At 43.1% G+C, this 12,085-nt stretch overlaps 1 protein-coding gene across 7 annotated transcripts in view; it reads right to left on the bottom strand.

The window, feature by feature from the left end:
• Positions 1-12,085, bottom strand: part of GIT1 (GIT ArfGAP 1) — a 138,339-nt gene that overhangs the window by 45,305 nt on the left and 80,949 nt on the right. For all 7 annotated transcript variants that reach the window (XM_083172319.1, XM_083172315.1, XM_083172322.1 and 4 more), the window contains exons 3-6: positions 6,140-6,252; positions 5,373-5,478; positions 2,765-2,851; positions 1,347-1,477 (exon numbers count right to left, since the gene is read on the bottom strand). In XM_083172319.1, coding sequence (XP_083028445.1) covers positions 1,347-1,477; positions 2,765-2,851; positions 5,373-5,478; positions 6,140-6,252 — 437 coding nt within the window. The remainder of the gene's footprint in view (positions 1-1,346; positions 1,478-2,764; positions 2,852-5,372; positions 5,479-6,139; positions 6,253-12,085) is intronic.

Below are 12,085 nucleotides of genomic sequence, written 5' to 3'. Positions count from 1 at the left end.
ACATATAGACACTAACCAGAAACTTAGCAAACATTTTTTTAGACAAAAGCTTTGTGTCCTGTTTCCCCTTTGTGGACTGCCTCTCTCTAATACAGATACTGCACGAATTATAGGTTAAAGAAATCCTGTTACTCTCCCAGCCTGGGAACATGAAGGTTACGACAGAAATCCTTTGCATCGGAGAGTGAGCGTGGAACCGTTGCCCAAAGCCCTAACTAGCAAAAAAATTTTTTAAATTCCTGCTAGAAGCTGTTTGGGTGCATTGGGCAACTGCTTCACTCTCGCTCTCCCAGGTTTGGTACATGTGCTTTCCTTGTGGAATATGAACTTTGTTGCATACAGACACACTTGCGTCAAACAAAGCTCATATATCTATTACAAAGTCCAATCTTTCTCTATATCAAATTTAACAAATCACTGTCCTATTTCAATGCAAATAAAGGAATATTCTTTAATATTATAGTCCAATGGGGACTAACTTTTTCCCATGACTTTGATGATTCTGTTATACAAACATTTGTACCCAAAATATGTACTGTATGTATAACAGAATCATTATTGTTCTATGGAAGAATGCTTTACAAATATAGGGGAGTGGGGAGATGTAGTCTGGATGCTCATGTATTGCAGTGTACAATGTGAAATCACTGCTAAAGCTTCCCATACACACAGTCTTTAGATGACCACTTTGTCAATATCTTTATGAAAAGCTGAGACCAAAGACAACAGAATACAAACACTGCTTAGCATTGCTGCTTCATTGCACTTGGGCCATGGGCATCATTCTGTCCAGGAGTTTGTATGACCACTCACTGGGGCAGATGTATTAAGCCTGGAGAAGAGATAAAGTGGAGATAAAGTGAAAGGAGATAAAGCACCAGCCAATGAACGGTGTTTCAAAATGACAGTTGGGAGTTGATTGGCTGGTGCTTTATCTCCTTTAAGGCTTAATACATCTGCCCCCATGTTGGAATACCTCTCACTCCCATATGGCAAATCATGGTGACACCGGGTGCACTTTATGGCAGGCTGAATTCGCTGGAAAGTGCTCACACCTCCATAGTGGTGCAAGTAATATCCAGCGAAGTTTGCCCTGCAAAGGGTGCGAGTTAGGGTTCATTTGGGTGCCGGTTTCAGCGTTAAAACGGCACCTGAATGGCAACTTGCACCCTTCGAGGTTAATAGGATCGCCCCCATAGACTGCAGTAATTGGGCACACACAATTCTCTTGGAACTCAAGTCCAAATTCACCCATATATATCAATATGGTATAATAGTTAAACACTTAATCAGATGAACATTACCTACGTGGATACCTATTATACTCTGCCACACTGGCATCTTACCTGCCATAATCAATGGGTGTTCTACCATTCACATCAGGGGCTCCAGGGTCCGCGCCATACACTACCAGAAGCTCAGCCTGAAGCACTTGCCCAGCTTTTGCTGCTACATGAAGTGGGGTGGTCCCTTTCTCCTACAAACACAAGGCGGGTTACTAATGATAGACACCAAACAAGGGTATAAAGATGGTGGAATATGGTGCAACAACGTTTTGTGGTGTTGTATGCAATGCACTCATTTACTATAACAAAATGGTGGTTGCTGTGAGGATGCGGTGCTTAGAAGCTGGACAGACCAGTGGCCTCCCTAAGTAAAAGCTTCCTCACATTCCTCATCTTATATAAGAATATGTTTGGAAGGACAAAATAATAAAATGAGACCCAAGCGGTAGAAAAAAATTAAATGGAAAAAGAATTCCCATTAGCAGTTTCTACCTAACAAAACATTTCCTAAGATTTGAAAAGAAAAGGCCTCAGACTTTACCAGGGATAGGCAACTTTTGGCTCACCAGAAGCTGTGGAACTACACATTCCAGCATTCTCTGAGAGTTTTGCTGTATGTACATGGATACAGATTTGTGCAGCCCACTTTCCATCAAGTCACAGCTAACAGACCAACAGAAACTGGTCAAATCTATTGATTTCTTCAAAAGTGATAAAATGGAGAGTGATAAACAACCAACCAATCAGCTCCTGCCTGACATTTTTCAAACACAGTCTGTGACATGGCAGGCAGGAGCTGATTGGCTGGCTGTTTATCACTCTCCATTTTATCACTTTTGAAGCTTAGTGCATCTGGCCCCCTAACAGAGTACAATGGTGCTTCTGTGCACTGGACCTTAACAGAAAATATTAGAGAACCTGATTCAGAGTGATAATCTCTTTCAAGAGATTTACGCTAATGCCGCCACAGCTACGAATGTGTATGCAGCGACTGTGCAAAACAATGCAAATGCCTGGACTTGTATTGAGACGCTCACCAGCGGCTTTGTAAGTTCCAGCAGCTGCAGATAAATCAATCATTGATTCCCTATAGCCACCCAGGATGGCAGCAAGTAAGATGCCAGAGCCATCGCGGTTGTGTAGAGTTTGTAGTCACAGGACGAGACCCGGCCAAAAAACGGTCACAACATGCCTACATTTTCATCACATTCCTCTTGATATTCCCCAAATGATCCCGGACTGCCAAACATTTTGCAAAGAAATCCTTTTTGCGACCACTGTCGCAAGGTCCCGGCATGTGCGCAGTGTGACTTACACGTGGTTGGCCTATAATCGTTCAACCGCATATCAATAGAGTTTGCGTTCATCTCTGAATCAGGCCCAGAATACACAAATGGACAGAGATGGGAGAATTATCAGGAAATAGCAGTCAGATGACACAGTAATATGATATCAGCAGTGTTGAGAGGAGTGATTACCGGGTGGAAGAAATTCGCCTGAGCTCCAAGAGACAGCAGACGTAAGCAGGTTTCCAGATTTCCAGTCCTCACACTGGAGTGAAGTTGCTATAATCAGCAAAACAAAGCACAAGAGATAAGATCAGGGGCAGCCCAACAGCACAAACCACTTACAGGGATTCCTTTCCACCCCGTTACATCATCACTGAGCATGGAACAGTATATGATAAACCAAAACAAAAACTATTTCACATTAATACAACAAAAATACATAGAACTGAAATAAATTAGAGCACAGGAGGTTTTTCAGCATAATGTTACAAAATATTTTAAGGCATAACAAATGCTTCCATTACCTATGATTAAATACTACGGTTACTTATAGATGATAGATAATGTCTAGGTCGACCACTAATGACCCTATGACCACTTGGGTAGTAAGGTATGAAGAACCACCTTTTATTGAAAAAAAATCATGAAAAACACATGTTGACCTTTTGACCATCGACCTTGCCTATGTCGACCATAAGCTTGTGTCGACCCTTTCGCAGAATCAATCGAAGGTATGTCGACCCTTTTTAGGTGTCAAGGTAGTCACTACTGTCAACCATTTGTGGTCGACCTAGATATCGTCTATCCACTGACTACATACCAATTACTAGTTGGCAAAAGGTTATCTAAATAAAAACCCCTACAGCAACCAATCAGATGTAAGAATCCAGCAGACTCAAGACTAATGAACGCCACCATTTTACCGTTTGCTATGATAAGGTTTGCAGATTGCATTAATATAACAGAAATGAAACGTGAGTGGACTTATGCCTTCAGAGCAATGTACAGTAGTTAATGACATCTGACCACGACTGGTATGGCATTATTGGAGATTAAGAATGATTATTAAGTTACAAACAATTGCTAAAGAAACAGCTGGAGTGGGTTGAGGAATCTACAAAAGCTTTTTGAGGATGAGAGAGACTGACAATATGTAAACCACAACCAGCATGGGAACAGGAGAGAGATGAGTGAGAGACATGTTGTTAATTGTCAATTTGTCCTCTAGCACATCTTATTATAAGCTCATCGTGGCAGGTATTTTGTAGGTTTGGGAGACCAGAAAGTTATATGTATGTCAGCCTTCTGTCCATGCCGACCTATGGTATGTCGACTATTTCAGGTGTCCTAGACATTGCCGACCCAGGGACCACATACCCTTTTCAGTATAAGGCCTATTTAAACAAGAACAACTTATTGAAAACTACAAGATATTAGCACAAATCAACAGGGATTTTGAATATGTCCTGTTTTCCAAGCTAAATGTATTAAGCAAAATTACAAGGCGTATTAAACCAATAGGTGGCAGGGATGTTATTCAGCAATGTGACAGTTTACTGCATTACTAAAATTGACCCAAGAGACTCCAACTATGCTTTCCAAGAATGCAATTATTGGATCTGTATGAAAATGCTAATGTAGTCATAAACCAAAATAGCTTTTAGGTTCATTATAATTCAATAGAATAAACTTTATCTGTACTTTATTGCAGGTAAAGTAGTGGAAAAGTTCTTAAAACAATTCTATTCTTTGTATGGAACCCATAAAGAAGAAGCGAGGGATCTAAACTATAATACCACACTACCAGGAAATCAACCAAAAGCTAGTGAAGTGGAGGGAAGCAAGAAAACAACCCGTAACAGTTTATTTCGAAAGAAGGAGCAGAATATTTGATGGACGCTGAGGGCATCTAATCAGCAGCTCTTGGCAATGAAGTCTTCAGACCACAAAGACTGATATCAGCACCAGGAGAATGGACTGCTACAGAGTAGTAGTAGTACGTTTACTTATGGGTTTGGGTAACAGGAAGATAGTAAGGGCCACTGAAGTTCAGCATCTACCACACATCATTTTTACCCCTTATGTTTGCAGTAATAATATCTGCACTTAGCTTATTGCATTTGTTATGAAAGGAGCACCGATGGCTGATTAAGCTAGAGGTGACATAAATCACGAAGGGGGATCATGCTGCCTTAGGGAACAGTTAGTGAGGAAGGGCTGCGTCTGGCAGCCAATGGGTGCAGTGGGAGGAGTTATTAGGGGAGAAAGGTCTGCTGACCAGAGAGTTGCTTCCTCTCTGGAGATTTTCCCCACCCACCCATCCCTATTTTCTGTCTCTATTTCTTCACTTGGGCGGCGGTAAAGAACGGTCAATTGTGTAGATGGAATGTGTGTAGATAAGTGGGTGCGCTCTCCAGGCATCGATTGTCACGAGCCATACTTCTGTGCACGGAAGATGGCTGCCTCCACCGACACTGGTGGTTGGCTGGGAGAGTTGGTCACCAGCGGTGTGTGAATGCTATGGTGATCCTACCCACCCCCTTTTTCTTTAATCTGATCGTTCTTTAGTGCCGCCACCAATATTATAGTCTTTAGTTTGTTGTCAAAATAAATTTGACATTCGTTATTTTGAAACGCCAGCACTTGTGTCCGTGTCGTTATTTTTAGATAAGTTAGTAAGTTAAGTGTTAAGGGTTGTTAAGCATGAGAGTACCGATGGTGAATTTAAAGGATAGCAAGCATACAATACTGTTTTCAGTGAAAAACGAAAGCACTTATTTTGCACTTGTTACTATACCTTGCTGAGATCTTTGGCAGTCACTCCGTCATCATCGCGGCAAGGTAACTTGTGCACATACGCGAGCATTTGATACTTGGCACGAATAAACTCAGACTTCGTAGGACTAGAAGGTAAACAAATAGCAGATTCTAAAGTCAAAATTTCTCTCAATCCTATTCTCAGCTGTCGCCTTACTTCCTGTAGTGTTGTCCCCTGTCTCCCTCACAATAAATAAACCTCTCCGCTCCTTCCATGTGCACAGATTTCATTTCTGCAGCGTAATCATAAAAATCTTCATTTTTGCACAGGATAACAGCAGACAGACCCATTATTTCTCTATCAGGCTACAGTAGGTTCAACTTATCCGGCATGGCCTGCTTTATATAAACTACTCTCAGTACATCCATTTATGAGATAACTTATCATTGCAATATAGGATAGCTACTTATATATATATATATATATATATTATATATTATATATTATAGTAAAGATAATATACAAACGCAAGAGAAGCCAATGTTCTGCTCTTGGTGGCGGTGTGAGACATTGGTTGCAGTCATAATACCGCTGGAGGACCTAGTGGATAATGGTCAATTTTTCCAGCAAAACTCATGAATACTGAATACGCTGCTTTATTTCTTATCTCTATTAAACTAAACCCTATAGAAAACTAGCATCAGGTAACACAAGACACTGTTAGGGAGTCAGCTACATGCCCTGATTATATATTCGGAAGATGGCGGATGTCACCCTTACTGTTCATTTGGGGTAACAATACTCACTGAAGTTTGTCTTGAGGGTTGGCTTTACGTCGGCCGCTCTGAACCTGTGCTGGGTCCAGCAGAGAATGTTCCCAGATGGAATTTGCTCCATTACTTGCCAGTGTGTGCACCATCTGGAGGGACAAAAAGTGTAAAGGATGAAACAGCGATGATAACAGGAAGGAGCACAAGGTAAACTAAGCCTAACACCGCGCCTCACCTCTATGGTGTGCCGGTAGACACAATGTGGCATGTGAGCTCAATTTGGGAATGCGCACACATACCTAAGCATTTTGTAAGCCAATGTCTGTCTGAAGACAGTATGGACATGCTATTGAAATAGTTCAACATGAGTTTTTCACCCCAAAAAAGGACTTTTTAATTCTTTATTAGTTACAGGTTCTTATATAGCGCAGCATATTCGGTTGCAATTTACAATTGGAAACAACAGCGATTAAACAAACTGGGTAGAAACAAATAGACATAGAGGTAGGAGGGCCCTGCTCGCAAGCTTACAACCGTTACCATCCCTGTGGACGTAGGGAGGAATATAATAGAGTGCTGAGTGCAGCAAGCCATGAGAGGGGACGTGGGACACGCTATACGGTGTCCATATCAACCTACATCAACATATAACACCAAACAATAAAAAAAACTCATACAGTTCTTTTCAATGTCGACCTTTTGACCATGTCGACCAATAGTGGTCGACCTAACAACCCGTAATCACAACATCAGAAGATTAAAGGACCGATTCAGGTTGGCTCGGTAGGCTGCGAACATCGCAGCTTACCAGGCGCCTGAGATGCTGCTCATCTGAAGGCCCCAACCCAGCCGCCAACACCGATTCCATGCGAGGTAAGATGCAAAGGGAAGACACATCCCCCTCGCATGCCTCCGCTGCAGGACCAATCATTGGATGGTCGCCGGCCATCCAAAGATTTCTCCTGCCTTTGCAAATATAAGTCAGTGAAAATTAACTATTTTAGTGTGCGTCGAAGACATTGAACGGCCGCGTACTGATGGGAACAACCAGCGTTTTCAAGGGGAAATCCATAAAACGTTGGGCATTTCCATGGGCGAGCCTCATTCACGCAGCCAGTCAACCCCGCCCCCCTCCCCGCAACGAATGGCCCAGCGAGTGTGTAACTTGCCGAGGCCGTTCGTTGCCTGGGTCTGCACATGCGCAAATACGCGCTTGCGCAGACCCCAAAACATTGAATCAGGCCCTAGATACAGAGAAAGCAATACTTCAGTGTATTGTCAAAATGAACAACAACTTCTGATTACAATTTTCTGAGCCCCATAAAGGTTCTCTCTCATACAGACATGTTCACTTTAAATATAGAATACACAGACATATGGAAACATTAGGTTTTTCTTGGATTGCATAACCAGACATAAGTAACACACCCCAAATCGTTCCAGAATAAAGACCGTCAATAGCAACATCTGGTGATCAGTTTCACACTCTCAGCTGGAATGCAGTGAAGTCATGAATTCCCCAAACACTACAGACATATACAGTATACTATAGTTATGTGTATAGTAAAAAGCCCTAGGGATGATTAGTTTTATCTCGCCAACAGGAGGTTTTTTCCCCCCTTAATACTAGAAATGTTTTACCATACTATTCATCTTATATTTTAAAAACCAGTCCTATTGCAGGAAAAACATTTTCTAGAATAAATCGTATATGGTGCACAGCACATATGGTTTCAGCATAGGATTCTTCTTTGCTTAAAACGTCTCAACACACAGAAATATATATATGTTTACTGGGACACTGCATGTTCCAACACACATACACATTCCAGCCAAAACACTGCAGCAGCACTATTTAAAAAGTAAATAAATGAGGTGTTCTCACTGAGGAAATTTCAGCACAAGTGAAACTCTGGTCTGCCAGTATATAATCTATCCAATACAATGAAATTACTATGACCTGCTCATATGAAATAAATCTACTGGTTCAGTCCAAACTCTATCTAGCTGGGTATTTATAGCATGCACCCCTCTTGGACGTTGGTTTGATTGATGTGTCGTGTCATCAGTGAGTTTGAACTGACGACTGTGAATAGATCTTTGGATCTATGTAAATGGAATGGTAAAGTGTACATTGTCTATACAATATGTATATATTGGACTCCCAGTACAATCTATAAGAAATAACTAATAATGTTTTAGAGTGACACAAAATGGTCTGGTAGTTGTTTAGAGTGCAGGTAAGTACTGTAGGGAAGACTTTCTAAATACAGCTTCTTTGTGAAGCTACAGTGCACACGCAAGGTTCCTTTTTCAGACAAGTGCGGAGTGCCAATTCATTTTCCAATACTACACAGGACGGGAATTGAAACACAAAATTTCCAGCTCAGGACTAAGCCAGGAGTGCTATAAAAGAATGAAAAATAATAGTAGTAACGGAATAAACTACAAGTGCTAAACCTGTCTACACTTCCCCTTTGCCATCTGCTATATGTGCAATTCCGGCATTTAAAAACCAAGGAAATTGATATATAAAGCATTATACACACACACACACATACTGTATATTACCTCAAGAAAATATTATTAAATGCAACAAAATTACATATAACAACACAAACGTTTCAGTGCCTCTTGTGTACTGTTTTGAATGCACTTTGCAAAATGACATGACCTGTCTCTTCTTAGAAAATGGTGCACAAGCTGTACGGAAACGTCAGTGGTGTAATAGGTCGTATAACTATGGTAGCCCACTGTCTATACAGGTTGTGGCATGTGATGCCTCAAACTGCCCTGTTAACGGTCCAAACACACCTCCATTGTCCAGTCCATGCCCAATGCCGCAACACTAAGACTGAGGTTGCATTTTGTGACTGCGGTTTGAGGTCTTGCGCATGCGTGCTGCACCGTGCTTAGGATCGCAAACTTCGACAAATAGTGAGGTTTACTATTCTGCATTTGAATTAACCCCACAGTCAATCTTTAGAATTCTAAATATAACCTACTGTATAACTCTTTACAGTACTGCTTTCTTGGTACTTGTGTATTATCACGGCGCCCCCGATATTGATCGCGCAATGTTTTCATCGCATCGCATGCCATACACCCGATGGCATGCGATGCGATGTGATTTTAGCCCCCTATTCGATTTAAAATTGTATAAGCACCCTAATGGGTGCTTACAATGTTAAATGCACCCCCACGCCACCCCCCACTATAAACGTGAACCCAAAGCGTGGCAAACGCAGCAAGCCTGCGAGGAACGGCGGTACGCGTCCTCGCTGTGCTCGCCACACTTTATAATATCAACTCCACGCCGACGTGGATAGTGGGGGTATGAAAAGGTTGTAGGACGCGTACCGCAGCCCCATTAGGGTGCATATAACATTGTAAGCACCCATTAGGGTGCTTATACAATTTTTAAACGCATCCCATCGCATTGTATGGCATTGTATGCCATATACAATGTCAAACAATTTTAAAATTGTATGACATTGTACGATATCGCATACCATCACATGCCTTATGGTATGCGATGCGATGGGCGCCGTGATAATACACAAGTACCGCTTTCTTAAATAAATCAAAACCCTGGTCTTTAGCAGAAGTTTGAATGCATGAAGGCCAAGTAACTGGGGTCAGCTTTGTAGAATGTGATGTCTTACACACACCAAAATAAAACGGTACTTGTTTCCTAGCACGGCCACACCGATTTACATCGGGGTGGTCGTGTCGGAAAAATCGGGTCGATCGCATCGCATGCGATTTGGTCGCATGCGATGCGATCGACGCGACCGACCGATTTTGGACCCGATTTTTTTTTTTAATGAAATGTAAATCGGGTCCCTGGGACCCGATTTTACATTGGATTCAATGTAAAATATTCCCAACCCCCCCCCCAAATTTAACGGCGTACACCGCACCCCACGATAGACGCCAACCCGAAGCGTGGCGAGCGCAGCGAGCCCGCGAGGGGCGGCGGTGCGCGTCCTCCGACCTTTTCATTCCCCTACTATCCACGTCGGCGTGGAGTTGAGAATAAAATAGTGTGGCGAGCGCAGCGAGCCACCGAGCCCGAAGCGTGGCGGGGCGCGTGGGGACGCGTATACCTGTTAAGTTATACGCGGCCCCTCGCGGGGCTCGCTGCGCTCGCCACGCTTCGGGCTCGGTGGCTCGCTGCGCTTGCCACACTATTCTATTCTCACCTCCACGCCGACGTGGATAGTAGGGGAATGAAAAGGTCGGAGGACGCGCACCGCCGCCCCTCGCGGGCTCGCTGCGCTCGCCACGCTTCGGGTTGGCGTCTATCGTGGGGTGACGACGGGGACATCTATAATGTGAAATGGGTCATATTGGCCCTTTTCACATTTTTTCACTATTTCAATGTTAAAAAATATTTTAACATTGAAGCCTATGGAAAAATCGGGGGCATCGCGTCGGGACCATTGTTAATGGTCCCGACCGACGCAATGCCCCCGATATTTTACCTTTCCCGACACGATTTCAATGTTAAAATATTTTTTAACATTGAAGTCTATGGGGAAATCGGGGGCATCGCGTCGGTCGCGTCGTGACCATTGTTAATGGTCCCGACCGACGCGATGCCCCCGATATTTTGTCCTAGCCGGCCAAATGGACCTGATTTCAAAGGAAATCGGGTCCATCGTATGGATCGTGTACCTTAACTTAAAGGTACACGATCCATACGATTGTGGCCATGCTAGGAAACAAGTACCAATAAAACAAAGTCCATAAATTAAAATAAATCAGAATGAACAGCATGCCAGACAAGGACATGAAAAACAAAAAGATCACTATTGTACATGCTGGTAAATGCACTACTAGCTTGTGTGAGTGTTGTCCTTTTCCAATAACGGTGCCAAGCAAATCTAGGAGAGTGGCCACTGGTTGGCGCAGTGCTCTGTATAGCAGATTTTCATCTATGTGACTGGGAATATTGGAATCTGAACTTGTTCAGGAAATTGCCTCTCTTATCTATGGACCCACATTACTTCTTTATTCCCTATTTGTATTTTTATTTGCATCACCTCCCTTTTCATTGCCCTATGCCCAAACCAAACTTACAGTAACTCATGGCCCTAGCTCTTGATTAAGGGCTGATGCAGTGGGTAAAGCTTGGTCACAAAACAGAGAAAGCTATTTCACACACAGCAGGATTCACCTTCTAGAAAAGATTCCAGTAGTTTTTTGGGCATTTTCTTTTCTTTCAATGGAAGGGAGAAATACATTGTGGTTTTCACATGGCACAAATACGGCAAGGTCGCCATGTTGCAGCCATGATAACCCGGACTAGGATGGCTGCCATGCCATCAGGTGCCGTCTCCGGAACATAGCGAATCACATGACTATATGCATGCTGTTCTACACAACCCATTACAGTCAACATAATACAGTGACAGTAGGGCAAAACGGTTGCAATTTGTTAAGTCTGAAATGGACCTAAAGGTGGGCATACACTACTGCGATGTATCGCAGCAGCGTACAGCCATCCAACCCCCCCTGAGCCACCCGGGACATTGCATCGCATGCGGTCCTTTCCAATGCGTACGGGACCGCGTATCGGACACAAAAGGGTAGTCATACACATCTGGTTAGAGACAATTTAATCGGCCTGGTCCAATGGGATCGGGTGAAATCGGCCCAAATCGGACTAGTGTATGGGGACATTTAAGACATGATCTCATTTATTGCCAACTTTTGAATCACCTGAAATCTCCCTACAACCCGGGAGGTCAACCACCACCACCATCACCTGGTGGAGCAGGGACATATCATATCCAGGCCCCCTCTTCTCTAGTCAGCAGCTCAAGGGAGTAGCACCAGAGTCTACAAAGTATACACAGGTCTCCATAAAGCTGGTGCAGTGGCCATTCTACCAGCGATTGTTTGATTGCACATTCGTAAATCACAGGAAAAGTGATTACAACACCATTACCTAGGTGATCTGTTCAGAGTAGTGGT

The sequence above is a fragment of the Crinia signifera genome, chromosome 2 (genome assembly GCF_055691185.1).
Source record: "Crinia signifera chromosome 2, ASM5569118v1, whole genome shotgun sequence".
Lineage (NCBI taxonomy): Eukaryota > Metazoa > Chordata > Amphibia > Anura > Myobatrachidae > Crinia > Crinia signifera.
The sequence above is the reverse complement of the archived record's forward strand: the minus strand, read 5'-3'. Positions and strand labels throughout refer to the sequence as shown.